This window comes from Rattus rattus, chromosome 13 (genome assembly GCF_011064425.1).
Source record: "Rattus rattus isolate New Zealand chromosome 13, Rrattus_CSIRO_v1, whole genome shotgun sequence".
Classification (NCBI taxonomy): Eukaryota; Metazoa; Chordata; class Mammalia; order Rodentia; family Muridae; genus Rattus; species Rattus rattus.
The window spans coordinates 4,904,947-4,923,447 of NC_046166.1; the positions used below are offsets into that span (position 1 = coordinate 4,904,947).

The following is an 18,501-nucleotide window of genomic DNA, read 5'->3' on the forward strand; positions in this document are numbered from 1 at the left end:
AGAAATATTACTACCTCCATGCTGAGTATTAAATGGCTAATGCAAACTAAGGTTACTAAATTTCACTAGTCCTGTGGTCAAAGCTGCATCATGGAAAACAACATCCATTAGAACGGCCTCAGCCTCGAACTCTGCCTCCACCTGACAGAGCCCAGCCCTGATCTTTCCTCAGAGCAGGTGCTCCCATAACAGCTTACAACACAAGTTAAATTAACTACCCATACTAGAGAAGATGGCTGTCCTATTATACAGTGGTTGGTACTGACAGACTTCGGTGGTCTATCCCTTCACTGGGGCACGTTAACACAGTCTCAGCACACATCTAGTGAGCGTCAAAGGCATCTGCCTGCTCATTCAGAGGTCCAAGCATGATAAGGATGCTGACTGCCATCTCGGTTCCATCTGGATCAGGAAGTTTCGGAGTTATGGAAGAGAGTGTAGATGCCTGTACCAGCTATCGAATGCTTCACTTCAGATTTAACCCAGGTTGAATTCCCTCCTGCTGTAAGAACCTGCTTTCAGGGTACGGCAGAAGTCTGGGGTGTTGGAGACGTGGATGTTTGTAGCATAGTGAAAGTCTTGCATAGAAGCTCTTCCAAGACTACTCAGCTACTAAAAAGCAGAAAAGAAGCTTAGCCACTCAACTATGACCTCAAAAAAAAAAAAAAAAAAATCACAGAAGAGCTGTTACATATCCCTCAATGAAAATTTAGAAATGGATTTTATCTGAGAATTGTACTGTCCTTGTCTGTTCTAAGTCATATATAGAAGCAAAAAGGATATAAAACTACAGCTAAGGAGGAGGAATTTTTTATTTATTTGCATATCATTAAATAGGCGGTCCGGTATTCTTACAGTGCAGCACAGTGGCTATGCTTAATGTTTGTATAGTTCAAAAGAACCAGGAGAGAGGATTTTCAATTGGTCCACCACAAGGATATGATCAGTGTTTGAGGTGTTCCATGTACTTATCACCCCAACTGCTTATTATATACATGTTTTGATACATATATATATATATATGTGTGTGTGTGTATATATTCACATTCCAAGAATATATGAAATTACTATTTCTCAGTAAAAGGATAGCCATGTTCTTTAAGGACTCCTTCTTTGTCCCATATATGCTGCTGATTCTGCACAGCCAAGACCAGCAATGTAGAGTCAGGATTCTCACCTTTGTTAGCACAAGCCATCCACTTGAGATTGTCTGCAAAAGCAGCCTCGCGTCCAATGAGGTAAGTGAAGATTCGAACCTAAAAGGAAGACGGACACGCGGTGAGCAGTACTCAGCTTGCGCCATCCCGCGCAGACCACGTGCATGCCTCACACACATGTGCTTCACCTCTTCCATGCCCCATGCCTCCCCATCTGCAGGAACATATTTAAGACATTTGAAAGTACAGTCGGCTAGAAATGTATTCTGGGGCTTGGGGGCCTTTGATCTTTGCAGCCATATGGCATAAATGGTAGTTGTTTCTCAGCGTGCGGTGCAGGGCAGAGAAGGAGGGCCAGAAATGGCGGGGGCCGGCAGCAGTGTGGGCCTGGCTTCATTCCACAAGTGGAAAAGGATCATCCAGGTCTAGACCAAACCCACAACTGTTTTCCTTGTTCCCGCTGAAAACCCAGACTGTGCTGTTCCGGAGAATAGAAACACCTCTGTGAGACCCTCGGCGTTTCTCCCTAGCAGAATGCACAGGCTGTGGGAGCTCTTTAACTATCCGTAGGCGTGGGTTCCATAGTAAGTCCTTAACTGAAACAAGAGACACTGCCTGTGGCTTGGAGACCTGTGGAGTCCCTGTTGAGTCCCCATCTTAGTCATCCTAACATATAAGCTCTCAAAGAGCAGAGAACTTACATTTTTAAAAGGCTATCTCTTTTTTCATTGTTCTTCTCTCTCTCTCTCTCTCTTTCTCTCTCTCTCTCTCTCTCTCTCTCTCTCTCTCTCTCTCTCTCTCACACACACACACACACCCACACACCCCTCTTTGAAACAAAGCACTACCTTTCAAACAGTACTAGATGATAAGATAGAATAAAGTATAAGACAAAAAGAGCCTTATACCCCTTTGATGCACCATGTTTGGAATGAGATAGGTGGTGGTGGGGTCAAAACTCTTTGGTCCAAGACAGTCTTCCCTGGTAAGCCAAATGCATTTCTTTGAAGAGCATTAGTTGGATGGAACCTAATACGAGACATCAAAGGCCTTACCAGCCAATGTCCCCCTAGCTCAGTCAGCCTTGTGGGAGACATGACTGCTGCTCTTCTAGGGTCGTTCCTACAACTGCGTATTATCTTTTGCAGTCCAGTCTTGAAAGGGACCCTAATGGAGGAGGTCCCTTTTTGTGAGGAGAAATAAAGGTCTGGGCCACCGTGGCACACAGAACTTGGAATGTTATTAGTACCTGAATGAAAGAAAACATGTAAAAGCTCACAGCTATGAAATGGGAGTTCTGTTGTAATTCTGAATCTCTCCTAGGCTGGGCAGTAGAACATGAAGGCTGGATTTGGGTCATGGTCCACTTCTAACTGAAAGGGGACTTTAAGTGCATTATCATGACAAGGAAGCCCCAATCTGTGGCTGTCGGTCTGACAGAGAGTCTTTCTGTTTCTTTACAGCTCCTGTACAAGGCACTCCTGGGGAGACGGACTAGCCAGAAATGACCGAGGTGCAAGTTTTAGCCCATCTGGTATTTTCCCTTTAATGAACTTAAATTTTAAACCAAAGCCAAGGATTTCTGAAGTCCATGAGCTGGACTGCAGCCCTAGCTCCTGTGGGTGACAGCTCTCCTATCATTTCCTCTCTTTGCAGCTCTTGTCCACAGCATCCTGCAAGCAGAATTGGGGAGTGCAAATGTGACTTAAACAAACAAACAAACAAATTAGTGGATTTTAATCTCCTTGGGAAAAATGAGAAAGCGAAGATCTAATCTTCACACACAAACATATTTAGTGGTGCCTACTGCCAGCAGCTGCCCTTCTGGTTCACTTTCTGTTCCTGGTCACTCTCTCTACTTAGGTTAATCTCTCTGTTTTGGGGGGAAACTGAGGCCCAATTAAATACAATGATTTTCTTAGTTTCATAAAGGTCTGCTCACATACAAGTTCCTCTCAGAGCTCTTGAACTGCTGAGTCTGCCAATACAAATGATTCCAAACAGCTGTAAGTCCACGAGAGCCATCGTCCACAGAGTTCAATGTCTGAGTCCAGTCCTCTGAGATAGGGCTCATGGTCTTCATAAAGTCTTGGCTTTGGTTTCAATGTTAAGTTCTTTAAAGGGTAAACACTAGACTGGTAAAAAAACTTGCATCGTTATCATTTCTTAGCCTAACAACAAAGAATAGGAGACGGCTCTTAGGCTGTGAAGCCATGCATTTCATCTTTGTGGTCAAGAACCTGGGGCAAAGCTGCAAAGGTAGCCGTCCATGGGTGCCAGCCGTTTGGCTGTTTAGATGAAAAGGTTGAGCAGAAACTGTTCTCCCTCGGAGGTATGGTTAAAACCCAAGAAAAGTGTTTGGGTTGCTGGCAAACTTGTATAATTCCTGATTTAAATTGTGGCAACCTACTTGGAAAGCCAGTAGGATTGAGCCAAGCTTCAGATCAGTCATGATTGCTAAGGAATTGTGCTAACAAGCCCCGCAGAAGTGAAAGCCAACACAGTGATCCCCGCCATCACCACCAGTAAGGCCTCCACAATCAGAACCATCCATGGGTCAGGTACTGTGCTGAGGGATTTGCAGGCATTCTATTTGTTTTGTTGATTTCCATTTTATTGTTTTGCTTATGAGAGGAAAGCAGAGTCATGCTCAGTGTTTCCATTTATGTACAACATTTGGCTCCCAGTGGACCGACCTCTTATCTGAGTAGAAGCAGCATGGACCTGACTCTCTACATCTCTGCCTAGAAAATAAACATAATCAGATGATATTGGGTTTATGCCCTGCATTTGCTCACAATAATGCCTTTCAACTGAGCACAAAAGGGAAAGCATTTTACTTCAAAGTGTAAAATATTTTAGAAAGCAATTTAACAATAGCAAGAACATTTTGTATTTGTAATTCCTTTGGCCCAGTAATTGTACCTCTAGGCATTTATCTTATAGTCAGGATTACAGGCAAAATGTCCATGGAGGCTAACAGTCAATAGAGTTGACAGGAGATGGAAGGACACTGAAGAACACAGCTTTGCAAACACACAGTGCAAGGAGTCCATGCATGCTCATCTTCATTACGTCAGGATCAACAATCAAATCCTAAGTGTTTCCTGAGAACTGATTGACTAATAATCATGCGGTGAGGTTTTGTTTTTCTAAGGGAGACTCCCAGTTTTTACAGCAGAAGCTTGTATGCTATTAGAATGATTGAATGCATTAAAAAATAAGTAGCTATTGCTTTAACAATTAAAGTTCATTTTACATGAGAAGAGAGTAACATAAGGGCCTGAACAATTCTGGGTGAGCATAGGAGGAATAAAATTGGAGTGAAAGTCAAACAGAAAATGTCAGTATGGAGAAATGAGGGCCGCCTTCCTCTTCTATTCCTTTAACCGAGTACGAAACCTCTATGTGTGCAGTCAGAAGTTCTTCATTTCCTCACCAGCAGATTCTGTAGACTGATATGCTTGCTTTCGAATGTCCTATTCTTTTTTAAAAATCTTTTTAATTTTTTTATTCTTCTCTCATCCATTAATCCTGACCACAGTGTCTCCTCCCTCTACTCTTTGCAGAGGTACCCTCACCTCGTCCCACTCCCCGCTTTTCCTCCATTTCCCTTTAGAACAGAGCAGGCCTCCCAGGATATCAACCAAGCACAGAACATGGCATATATCAAGTTGCAATGAGACTAGGTCCAAACCCTCATATCAAAGCTAGACAAGGCAAACCAACAGGAGAAAATATGTCCCAAAAGCAGGCAAAAGAGTCAGAGACATCATCTACTTCCTCTGTTAAGAGTCCCACAGAATCATCAAGCTATACTACTATAACATACATGCAGAGGACCTAGCCCAGACCCATGCAAGGTCTGGGACTATTACTTCAGTCTCTGTGGGCTTCTGTGAGCCCTGCTCTGTTGATTCTGAGGGCTGTATTCTGTGGTAGTCTCTATCCCTCTAACTCATATTTATGTATTTCTTAAGAGGTGCCACTGAATCAATGTTTACTAGTTTGCTGTGAACTCAGCTTTTTTTTTTTTTAATATAGCAAGGAGCTTTAGCAGAGCCAGGTCTAGGGTAATCCTGAGAGTCCAGTGGACAGCATATATGCTCATGAAAAGGAGCCATAACACAGGCCAGGCTAGCTATCAGGTTCCATTTTGACACTCCCATGAGCCTAACCACTATGTTCCCTAGACACAGGCTCAGAAGGTTCCTTTCATTGTCAGGGCCCAAAGCAGAGCATAACAGTGCCCAAGTCACCCCACTAGTTAATTCTGATCTTTCATTAAACCTGATTAATAAAGTCTTTGAATGTAGTCTCTTAAAGTCACTTCATTTCATCCAAAGGAAACAAACAAAAAATAATTTCAAACCATTTTTTTCCAAAGAAGTTACACTGATATTTGATTTATGCAGATGAATCCCATCAGAAGCTCCAAGGGAGCTGAGCACAGTGATACAGGCCTATAACACTACAGCTCTAGGGGCTGAAGCAGGAGGATGACAAGTTCAAAGATGGCCTTGTGAAGAAAAAAGAAGGAAGGGTTGAGCAAAGAGAGAAACACAGATGGCCCCGTTCCCTGTGTATGAGTGAATCCCAAATTCTTATTTTTGCAGCTATTTAAAGAGGAGAAGGAAAGCGGTTATAGTAGAATTTCAATAGGTCCATGGCGCAACCAGAGAGGAAACTGCTGCCACCCACATCAACAAACAAAAGGGTGAGCTTATCAGTCACCCATGCCTTCTGAGCATCTGCTAGATGCCAGGGACCACTCCATAGACACAGAACAAACTAACATCGTAAAAACCACACTGTCTTGGGAGTAAAACAAAATTCATATATAATGCTCATATATTTGTTGGATTAAAGGCTTATGGGGAAAGCAAATCAGGGGAAGATGATGGGGGATTTAGGAAGATGCTAGGTTAAGAAGGAAGGGAGAGAAAGCTGTCGCAACAAGGCAATGCCTAAGCAGGGATGAACAGAGGTGAGGGAGAGGGAGTAAGGCACAGAGTTACAGAACAGGATGCTCCAGGTGATGCTTGGTGTCAAACCACTGAGACAAAGATGTTCCAAGTGACATTAAACCTACCTGTGTGGCAGGAATAGAGTCATCAGGAGTGGCTTGAACTTACAGAGGCAGTGGCATCAGTCAGGATGAACCCCATAGGTCACTGTTAGAGAATGGCTTTTTTTCCCAACTGGGCAATGAATAGAGGCCTAGTACAGGCTTGCACCATATGAAAGGCTCCTTCTGACTATAGTATAGGGCATAGGCCATGAACACTTGCGTTCAATCTGGCCGCTCATTCGTGTTTCTTAACAACCTTGCAACTCTCCTCATTCTCATCCTTCCCAAGAACAGCTCAGAACCTTAAAGCAGGCACCAACTTTGAGGCTCTCTAGCCTCACTGGAATGTGCCATCACATGTGGGAACCACAGTCCAATGACATACAGATTTCAGCAAGGACACTAACTGCAGGCTTCCTAGAGGTTCCAAGTGAAAAAGGGACAGTGGCTTTGGCCAGACTTTTCAGACAACACTGAATATTAAGACCATGAGCAGTACAGATCAAAAGCTTGGCCGGCAGCTGGCCACCTGAAACCCTGGCCAAGTTACCTGTCCTTTTCCTCAAGTCGGTTTGTCATAAAAGGAATCTACCGAGACCTCAGTGGCCTAAGTGATGGGATGTGAGTACGGGAAGTAAGACAACGGGAGTCCCTTCCAGAAAGCTGTGTCCACCAACTGCCAAGTTGTGTCTATCTAAAACTCAGAGAGTTTACAATCCGGTGGGTGCTGGATCAGGATGACATTTTCAAGAAGCTGTGTCAGTCTCAAAGGCAGGAACAGCAGACTTGGCAAGTGATGAACCCAGGCAGCTGACTACATACTCTTCTTTCCCAGAAAGGGTGGGTCTAAGAACAGCTCTTCTAGCTCCCTGCTCTCCATGCTTACAGGCTGAGCTGCTCTGTGAGATCACACCAATATTCCTTCGCTCCAAGATGCAGTGGGGATAGAGCAGGCAGTGTTTTCACACATACATAGTCTATCCCGCCACAGGAAAAGGGCAGTCTTTCATTTTAGACTGTGTTAAGGACACTTGCTACCAGAAGAGACCAGGACTTCTACATGCACACTTTCATAGGTCCTAAACTGAAACTAGGGGGCTACAGTCCCCAGTCAGGCAAATGGAGTCTCTAACACATCTTTTCAATTATGCTCATTTCTTTGGGTTGCTCAAAATGACTAGTGGCTTCAGAATTCACTAAAACAGATGATTTTCTATCTTAAAGTCAGTTTGATGCTACCAAATGTGTTCTAAATTGGCACGGTGGCAAAGAGTTTCTCCTGATAACTCTCATTACTATTTGTCCATTTCTGTAATGTCTGATGCCTTGAAGCATTTTTGGATGAAACCTTTAATCTCTAAGCAGACGATAAAGGATGGAACCAGATTAGACACACACACACACACGCACACACACACACACACACACACAGAGAGAGAGAGAGAGAGAGAGAGAGAGAGAGAGAGCTCATAAATCACTGCCAATGTTTATCTTCATAAAGATGCTTGCTGTGGGAGAAGAGACAGGCTGAGAGAAGGGTACAGTCGTCTTGGACAGACTGCTTTTCAGTGTTGAAGCCACCATGCTCATCTAGAGGACGAGAGAGACAACTAAGTTAACATTGCCCCAACTGACAATAAAATAGGATAAATTGAATTAGATTACAAAAGTAATCAAATCTCAACAAATGAATATCATAGATCATTATGAAGAATGGACTGTCACATTAAGCGATGCTCCAAGTGTCCACATAATTTCATTCCAATTTCTATTCCCCCAATAAATGTCTGTTACCTCATATATGTGAATGAATATATCACAATTCAGAATGAAATGTCATTATGGTCTTCTGGAATGGGGTGCAGATAAGATGGGTTTCTTAGCCAGTATTTTGTCATGGCAAAGGATATACTCGGGCCCACCAGTAGGGTTGCTATGCTAGAATAAGAAGTCAAGTAGCTACGACATCTTCAAAGGAGGATGACACAAGTTATCAGACTATAGCTCCAGTGGCATCATTCTGGGGCCAGAGCAAGTGTATTAACTCCAACATTCTAGCCCTGGAGTTTAAAAGTTTACTTTGTACATTTATAGGAGTGTATGTGCACACATGTGTATCAGTGGATGTACATGTGGAGGCCAAAGGTTGAGCATGGATATCGTCAATGATTGTTAATCTGCCTATTTATCAAGATAGAGTCCCCTGATGAACCTAGAACTCATCGACTTGGCTAGTCTAGCTGGCGATCCTCTCTTTGAGATCCTCTGTCTCAGCCCTCAGAATGCTGGAGTTATTAGGGGGCCCTGAGTGAAGGCATGTGGGTCTGGGAATTAAGAAAATGTGAATCCTTTCCAGAAAGCCGTGTCTACCGACTGCCAAGTTATGTCTATCTAAACTCAGAGAGCTCTACAATCCGGTGGGTGCTGGATCAGGATGACATTTTAAAGAAGCTGTGTCAGTCTCAAAGGCAGGAACAGCCAGGCAGCTGACTACATGCTCCTCTTTCCCAGAAAGGGTGGGTCTAGGAGCAGCTCTTCATGCCTTAGCTTTTGTGGGGTTAGCTGGGTCCAAATTCTGCCCTGAGGTTTGTCTGGCCAGTGCTTCATTCACTGAGCCATGCACCCATCTCTGTATTCTTAATCTCTTTATATCCAAGGCTTTACAGACCTTGGAGATAATAAACAACATCTTCAGTGTACCTTCAATGTGCAAAAATATATCTTTAATATGCAAGTCCAACAAACCCATCCACCGCCCAGGGCAACCCCTGTGCTTTCATCAGGCATTCACATTCCCAGGGCCCATCTGCCTTAACCAACCTGGACCCAACCATGACACCTCCTGAGACAGCCCTGTCCCCCAGTATCCAGTTAAATAATCTGCATGATCTAATCCTGAAATTACACGTGCCTCTTTCCTCCCCTTTGAACTCCAACAGAAACTTCAGTTTTCTGAGTTCTTCTCTTCCTGCCCACTTATTTTGACCTTGCCTCTGTACTTCTCTGTGTGGCTCTTCTTCATAGGTGACACATATGGCATGTCCCTCTACATCTTGTAAAGTAGGGATTAAATAAACATTGTCCTTTCTGACAACCATTATGATATCTGTAAATCATACTGTCCCTGACTAAACAAACTCTTAGTATCCTTAAAACAAGAAGAAGCTAGGAGACCATGGTTCCAGGTTGGTCCCTGGAGAGCTTACAGGATTCAGGATCTTGAGCAAGGTATTGAAACCCTCTGTGTTATGATTTTGCAATTTCTACGAAGTGACTCATTCACCCACACCTGCCACTGCGATCCATAGCAAATTAGAAGACAGAGTAAAGAGAAAAGAACAGGTCAGGAGCCATGTGACCTCCAGTGACCCCCAGTTGCACCCCAATTGTGTGTCAGACAACGTACTGCAGCAAAGTGAACAAAGTCATGTAAACATAGACACATTCTCCCTGGCTCTAGAGGTTTGGTTGGAGAGGAAATTAACTTTCAGGGATAAGGAAGAGGAGTCCTCCTCCTAGAAGTTGTTGCAGCACACCAGCACTGAGTGTTATCCCACAGTCTTTAGTAGTCTGCCATTACTAATGACAATGGGATAACATTTCCTACTCGTAGCCTTGCAATGATCACAACTTTTATCAATCTTCAGAGAGTCTAATACATGAGCTACAGCCACCACCTCCACCTCCTCCTCCTCCTCCTCCTCCTCCTCCTCTTCTAAAACACATTCACAGTTTCAGCTAAGGTTTATAAGGTTTGGGACCCTTTTCCCCAAATCTCAGAATCAATTTCTCTAAGGACCCCAGGTTAAGGACTCTCACTTTGACATCTCATATTCTCTACCATAAATTCTTCCCAAAGTGTATTCTGTGGACAATTAAAATGGAATCTCATTCTGATGTGCACACCAGAGTATGAGAGAAGCTCCTTGGCTCACATGCCAATTCCTTGACAGCAGTGTAACAGATTTCTGCCCAATTTCAGGTCCAGAAAAGTCACTGCAAATAAGAGCTCTACATGAATTGGACAAAAATTATATTCTAGGACCTGAAACAGGACAGCATTGCTACAAAGCTTGAGGGTTTTAGATGCACTTCCCATCCCTGAAAGAACACATTTAAAGAAGCTGGAGATGGAGTGCATTTCCATCTCATTCAGTTTTGAATCAATGGATGCTAGCATAATGCAGCCAATGGAAGTAATACGCAAATGAATGTTGACTGGCCGGCAAGCCATCTGATGCCTCTAACCCATCCCAAACATTAGACTTCTACCCACAGGCATGGCCTAGAATTTATAGGGTGGTGTGGCCCTTCACTCTTCCTGTCACCCCAAAACTCCAAATAGCAAGTTTTAGTTATCAGATATGACCTGCAATGTGTTAAATCTGAAACGTCCTCCTAGAGGTTTGTGATCTAGAAGCTTAGTCTCCAGCCTATGACACAATTTTGAAGACCGTGCAACCTTTAATAATAGGTAGGGTATAGCAGGGGCAAGTAAGCTACTAGGGTCAGTGTCTTACATGGGTTTATATCATTATGGCAAAACACCATGATTAAAGTAAGTTGGGGAGGAAAGGGTTTATTTCACTTTAGACTCCTAGGTGAGGAAGCCAAGGTAGGAATGTAAGCAGGGCAGAGAGCTCAAGACAGGAAATGATAAAGGATACACAGGAGTGCTGGTAACTTACTCCGTCCTCATGGCTTGCTCAGCCTGCTTCCTTATAGCACCCAGAACCACCAGCCCAGGGATGGCACCACCCACAGTGAGCTGGGACCTTGTGCATCAGTCGTCAATCAAGAAAAATGCACCACAGGCTTGTCTGCAGGCCAATCTTGTGCAGAAAATTTCTCAAGTTCCCTTTCAAAAATGACTCTAACCTCTGTCAAACTGACACACACCCTCTTGCCAGCACAGCCAACCATTGCGCCCACTTCAGCTTCTGGCCTGCTTTCTCCACTTCCTGGTCGATGCCCGAGAGACATCCTGATGAGCCAAAACAACCTTTCATCCTTTGCATTATTGTTTCCCAGCAACATTAGTCATGCTGACACAGAAGTAAGACCTTTCCTCCACAGAGGATGGCAGAGGAAACACAGGAACGAATAAGCAAACTCACATGGACAAAGCCATCCCAGTAATCCAACTAGATCAGTGGCGGGAAAAGACCTTTACAAAATGGTAAATGGTTCCTCAGATTCAGCAATGGGCAGCGTTACTCATGGGAAGTCAGGAGGTTGCGCTGCCTCCTGCCAAGGCTGCTGGGCACTGAGCTAGATGCAGCTGCCTCTTTCTGCTGAAGACACAACTCAGGAAATTGGTTAAATCCTTGAGACCACAGAGTGCATCGAGTATCCTGGAGGAAACGAAGGATCTCTCATGCACCTGCAGTCTTGGAAACCCACGTCTGCTCCCCCTCCCGTAAATTCAGGACAGGCAAATGAGTTGGCAGGGGAAACATCTGAATTCAGAACTGTTTCCTTCACTGACCTCTCATTTTCAAAACTAGTTTCCCAGTCTGACTTGCTGTCAAATGGCTAGTTTTATCTTTCGTGTGCTCAGTTCCTTTAGGCTTTTATTTTTAACACTTAAGATCAGCTATAAAATATTTTTTAAAAATGCAGAAATAAAAAAAAAGTCCTCTGGTCTTAGTTATTACCACTTCACATTCACAAGTCCCAAACTGGTGTCTTTTCCCAGGCTGCCCACAGGGTGGGAGTTGTATGTTTCCTCTGAGGGTTGGCATTTGATTCTATATGGGAGCCCTGCAAAGATTAAAGCCAATGGTGTCTTATGTAACTGTCTGCTTCAGAGATTATCATTAGAGAAAAGAACTTATCGTAGGTGGTAAAGCACTTGGAGCGAGAAGGGATGTCAGTGGAAGGCATTGTTCTCCCTATGCATGTAACCGTGGGCACATAGAATTATCTTGCCATAACAAGGAGAAACAGGTGACTAGACGCGTGAGTTAGCAGAAGGCAGGGTTATTCCACTGGGTTTAGTTGATTGTTCCAAACACATATTCTTTAAACCTGGGCCTTGGGCAGGGAGTTCAATGCTCAACACCAATGTTCCTGCCTTGTGGTTACTATCACAGAACTCACTCTCAAAAGCTGTTGTTGACTGGGAGAATAAAGGAAGATATCAGAGGGTGGAAGATTGATCCCGCAAAAGACAACGTTCTTTCTGATTATCCCCGAAGCCTCAGTTCATACGAGGGAAATATGCAGCAGGGAAAGGCCTGGGAATATGAAATTTAAAGGAAAGGCTAGGGTGGTCATGGGACCCCAAACATAAGAACCTCCTTTAATGTTTTTTCTTCCAGAGAATGGGTTTCCTTTTCCTTCCTAGGTCAGGGTTCAATACCAAATAGAATCCTTGTTATTTTTCTTTGGGCTACAGTAGCAGTATACGTTTGGACAGTGTCCCCTCCTCTGTGTGCCTTCCTGGTGATCAGCATAGCTATGGCTTATAGGTTGAAGACTTAGGAGCCTGGGAATTTTCCTGAATCATTCTTGGCCCCACTAAGGGCAGCAGCTGCTGTAGATTCCAAGCTAGCACAGTGGCTTCCTCCCAAGGTGCTTGTCATTTCTATTTTCCCTACCGATCCTCCGTGTCACTAAGAATTATTTCAAAATAGCAGTTTCTGCTGTCATCTCACCTGCTTCCTTCTGGGGCTTACTGTCAGGAGGAGAGTCAGAGATGTGTCAGACAAGTGCGAAGATATTGTTGAAGACAGCACTGCCCCCATTTTCCCTGTGACATCCAGAGAAGCAGGCAGGAGGAGCAGAGGGAGAGTCTCTGTCGGAATCACTAGGCAAATTGTGTGTGCTGAGTGTTTATACAGCAGCCTCTGGCACCCTCTAAAAATATCCCCACACCCAGTTCCCACTATAGGAGCATGCTCTCCACACTGACAGCCCTGCTGCGTTGTAGTGGAGAACCACTACTTGGAGTTCAATGAGGAGGGACAGTAGGTAGACAGGGCAGGAAGGGGGCTGGAGTTTCTCAGGATTAGGGGGACCAACATTTCCTTTAGAGGAAATCCCAGTGGGGATTTCACATCTCATGTTTAGTCAGTATAGGTAGTATTTTGTCCTAAGCAACTAGTCGGTCTTTAATATTGCAGATTTAAGTCTTTGAGCTATCTGTGGGGTCCCTGTCACTGGCACTCACTGGCTTAGATACCTAGGGGATGTGGTAGTCTTGCTGTGGCCATCCATTTTCCTTCCTGCTGAGTTCTGTATAAATGATCAATACCATTTGATTTTCTGTCTTACTGCCTATCCATTTTCATTAAGTCTCATTCACTGGACCCCAGCTCCATCCTTATTGGCCTTGAGGATGCTGGAGACATGATGAAGTCAAACACCCATATGGTCTCCACCATTGTGGAACTTGGAAAGTATTGAAATACTTTCCAGAGAATTCAGAAGGCCAAGCAATATGGAAATCAAGTGTGTGTGTGTGTGTGTGTGTGTGTGTGTGTGTGTGTGTGTGTGAACAAAAGGACCACACTCTTGCTACCTGATGCTTCCTTTATCTCAAAAGTCAGTATTTGAAGACCCCAGCCCCATCAGTTTTTAGTATTATTTCAGTCTTAACTTTGTAATGCCCACTTGAGTCATGGAATAGTTTCTCTTTCTAGTTGAATGCTAGAGCCCCAGAGTACCATTACTTAGACCTGTAACTCTGCCCTAAACTCATCCTTACCCCAAAGGGCTTGGCATTCAGAATAGAACACAGGCAGCCTGTGGCTGCACGGTCTCTGCTGCAGTTCCTAAGGAGGACCCTGAAACTGCAAAGCCATCCCTCCCCTGCACTGGTGAGGCGGCCACTGAGGAATGCAGGAACTGTCTCCCCCCTTTACTCTGTGTCCTTCACCATGAATCCTCAGGCATTGTCCTCATACATAAGTAGCAAGAGGGGCATTGTGACAGCTGGAGACAAGAAAGGTTAAGCCATATGGGACAAGGGATCATCTTGATCTCTAAGAACCTTCTTCGACCAATGGTGAAGCTGTGAAACAAGGTGTGATGTGACAAGCCCAGAGCGGGTGAGAGTCAATGTATGGGGCAACATAGACACAGAGAGCACAAGTAAGGAAGAGCCCCATTCTAGCTGGAGAGCACAAAGAAAGTCAGCGCTTGCCTCAAGAGACATTCTTTGACCTAGCTATGTCCTGTCATGGCTACGCTTGCTTGTATGTTATTTTTATGGAGTCTGAACTCATGATGTCCCTGGTTACCAAGACTTGGGAAAGACAGAAACTCTGTTCTGTAGTTGAGATGACTTCATGTTGTCGCTACAGCACTAATTTTGTTCAGTGTCTCTCTAACTCCTAATCAAGTATCTAGCCCCTTGCAGATATTCCCAAATATTTTGCCAGGTAAATAAATCACTGTGGTTATGCGCAAACTACAGGCAAAGTGGGAATAATCCCTCATGACATTTGGAGATAGAAAATTTTAAATTCCAATCCTATCGACACAGATAAAGTAGCTCTCATCTCTTACCTAAGAACTTTCTTTTTATGACAAAGACTGGTACAGAAAGCCACAACTGATCAAAACTGCCAATAGGATGCCCAATCTCATCGATATGTTTACAATGCAACCCTTACACCTAAATCTTATGGAGAGTGGCAGAGGAGGGGGAGAAATGGACTGAAGAGTCAGGATACCTTCTGTGAGATAGTGTCTTCTCTATAAGACAGGGACGCTACATCCATGGGACAAGATCTCCACAATGAGAACACCAGCTCACGTGCGAGTGTGGACAGAGTGTATCTCCCAAGGCCCTACCCCTAGGTGAGGAGTCACAGTCAATGAATGGCTACTGAGAGAGAGAGAGAGAGAGAGAGAGAGAGAGAGAGAGAGAGAGAGAGAGAGAGAATGAGAATGAATGAGATGAACCAGTCTTCTTAAGATCACTAATAGATTATCTTATGTCAAATGCTTGTCTAAGAATACATATACATAAAAGCCTCCCTGAATGTCTCCCCTCCCCCATCCCCGTGTGTGTGTGTGTCTGTGTCTGTGTGTCTGTGTGTCTGTGTGTCTATGTGTCTGTGTGTCTGTGTGTCTGTGTGTCTGTGTGTCTGTGTGTGTGCTCGTGCATGTGTGTGTGCAAACATTAAAGAGGAGATCATGAATTTAAGAGAGGGGAAGAGATATGAGAGGAACTGGAGAGGTAAAGGAAGTGGCTAGCCACCACCTAGAACTCTAGCCCCAAGGGTCCCAACATTTTCTTTCAAACACACACATAAAAACAAAATCCCTTGCATGTAAGGGATTTCAAAAACGTTTTCTTTATTGTTATACCAGGGCAAAAGAACATCGCGCTGGGCAGAGAACATGCACCAGGAGATTTCAGAAGCAGAAACACTTAGAAACAAAAGCAAGCAAGCAAGAGACAGAACAAAATGCTAACACTCTCTTAACCATGGACGTAAATCAGAGTTTTGGGGATTTTCCTCTTGTTACTATTGTTGTTATCAAATTGGAAGTTGTGTGTTAATGGTGGGGGTATACAGAAGTGGCCTTTCTGTTCTAGGAATAAAACTTGGCAAGAACTTTCTAGGAATAGCTGGTCCTGTTCTGCCAAATAACCACGGTGCTCTTAAACATTAACACAGCAATCCTGTTTCATGAAATTCATCCAGGAAAATAAAAACATACTGTGAAATAAAGATTTAATATAAAGGGCAGAACCTTCAGTGTTGTTCATATTAGAGAAAAGTGACCAAACCATCAGAACGCCTCACTGAAGGGAATGACAATAAGACTTTCATAAACTTTCCTGAAGCCATCGCAAATAATAGGAAGGCCAATTAATTTACCGACGTCAGAAGACATTACGAAATAAACAAGGGAACTCTAAATTTGCATGCATTCTGAATATATATGTTTCGTATGTATATACATGCATATGTATGAAGATTAATGGCTTTTAAAGCTGTAATCTCTAGAGTTTGGGTAACAGTTGCCACTTTCTTCTCAGGATCTGCTTATTTTTTTTATCATAAACACATATTCTACATGTAACACATAAAGATTTTTATACAAAGCATGTCTTATAGAAAAGGGGAGACATTTCCATTCAGTTCCATTCAGCAAAGGGTAACAGAACATGGCCTATGTGTCGGGCACTTATAAGTTATAATGGTGACTTTATTTCTAGCCGACGCTCAGGTTGGAGACTCCACGGAGGGTTTGCATCCAAGTGTGTTAGAACAGGAGCATGGAGTATGAACAAGTCTTACTAAGATGTGCTATGAAGACTGGCAGAAGCAGGCACCACTCCACAGCTCATGCACAGGAGATGAAGCCAACAGCTTAAATGGAAGACGGTTCAGAGCTATGGAGAACAGGCAAGTCATCATCAGTACCTACGTTTCCAACTAAAAACTCACTTCTAAGGAATGTCAAACCTTTCCTCAATTCACAGTTCCCCTTCTGGAAACTGCCTAAACAGACATCTTGAGCCTAACCTATATCTCTGAGTGAGCTTGCAGTACCGCAGTAGAGGTTCCCCAGGGCGAGCTCTCCGAAAGATTCACCTTCACTGTTCTAAGGAGACTAGAAGACAAAATGTAGGTCCACAGCACATGTTAGGAGGATTTTCCAGATTCTCTCCCTGTAGAGGACTAGCCAAGAGGCAGATCTGACAATGAGACATCCAGGAAGCATCCCCACACTGAGATACCTCCATAGCTGGCTTGGGTTGATGCAGTATTATTTTTCTCTTCTTTAGGGGTCAAATGAAGGAGAAAATGCCGGCGTGCTGTCTGTTGATCTCCATGACAGGGTAGACAGGGACTATAGGCAAGGCCTAAGAAGACCTAACTGATGACCATCCCCAGCCTCCTGCACACATAGGCAGTTTGTCAATCTGATAGCCTTTTCCGTATGCTAATCCACATCACAGAACTCATAAGATAGACAATATAATTTAATACTCCTGATACACTTACTATATGTTCATCCCTTTGATGTGTAAGAGCCCAGAGTGAAATCTAGGGAGGTTAATGCTCTGACAACCAGCGATTATCCCCACAACAGGCATTTACTGCCGTCCAAAGCCACCCTGGAATAACTGGCAACTCGAAGCCTGCATAGCAGATGGAGGTGAGGATTCCAAAGCTTCCCTTTCCTCTGCACGGACTTGTGAAGATGCTTCAGGGCGTAAAAATGAAACCACAGAAGCAGTGGTGGGGTCATGAGCCCAGGGATGGGGTTCGGGGGTTCAGGAGCCAGGAAGCTGTGTGGGGGTGTCAGAGTTACCCCGCTGTGGGCTTTCTATGGTCCTAAGAAATGTTTATTATCATTTTACCTAGCTTTGCCTTTTCAAGTTCTTCTGTCTCCTACACAGCAGACTTTAATGATGTGACAGTGTTCCTGGGGGCAATCCTGCATACAGGTCTCACTGAAGGATGTTCCCTTTGGGAGGGCTCAGAGGGAAGGGCTAGCATGAGGCTGACATGGGAATCTCTAATACACATCCTGACTTATCTGAATCCCCTTTCAGGAAGATAAACAGAGTTGAGCATGAACAAAGGTCAATAACGCATTCCTCAGTGTGCAGGAATCTGGTGTTAGCTATGACAGTGTCAAAATTGATGCATCAAAACACCACCCCTTACCCAGTTGGCCCAGCCTTATAAGAGGGAAGTTTCCTTTTACAGAGAGGTTTGCTAGACATAAGTCATCTCCTTAAAAAACAAAACAAAGCAGAAAAACCTCTAGAACTCAAAAGACGGCTCAGTAGTTAAGAAAACTTAATGCTCTTATGGAAGGTCCTAGTTCAGTTCCCAATACCCACACAGGGTTTTATAACAATCGGCTGTACGTTCGTGTTCTGGAGTGCTTAATGCCCTCTTCTGGTGTTTACCATCATGGCAAGCATGTGGTACACTTAAATACACTTAGGCAAAATACTCACACAAATAAATCGCACATGAATAAATAAACAAAGAAACAAGATAATGAGTAAGATAGTTCCTTAGGATAGTTTTCAAAAATACTCTTGTATCAGCCAAAGTCTACTCTAAATTCTGAAACATCAAGAAAGCAGGTTTTTATGCAACTGTTAGAATAAAACCTTTGTACTTTATGAATATACCATAAATTCCAGCTGTTTGAACTTGGGTAACATGTTCACTGATGAAATTAAATCGACATCATCTCCCTTTATCTTGACAGTTCAGAAGACTGGAGGCCATGGCTGCTCTGCCTGTTGGGTTACCATAGTGTGAAATTTATCACACTGCCTTC

General features: G+C 43.8%; 1 protein-coding gene across 1 annotated transcript in view; it reads right to left on the reverse strand.

Moving 5' to 3' along the window:
* Cacna2d3 (calcium voltage-gated channel auxiliary subunit alpha2delta 3) overlaps positions 1 to 18,501 on the reverse strand; it is an 804,703-nt gene that overhangs the window by 269,714 nt on the left and 516,488 nt on the right. The window contains exon 12 of the mRNA XM_032919383.1: positions 1,178 to 1,256. Within this exon, the coding sequence (XP_032775274.1) occupies positions 1,178 to 1,256 (79 nt within the window). The remainder of the gene's footprint in view (positions 1 to 1,177; positions 1,257 to 18,501) is intronic.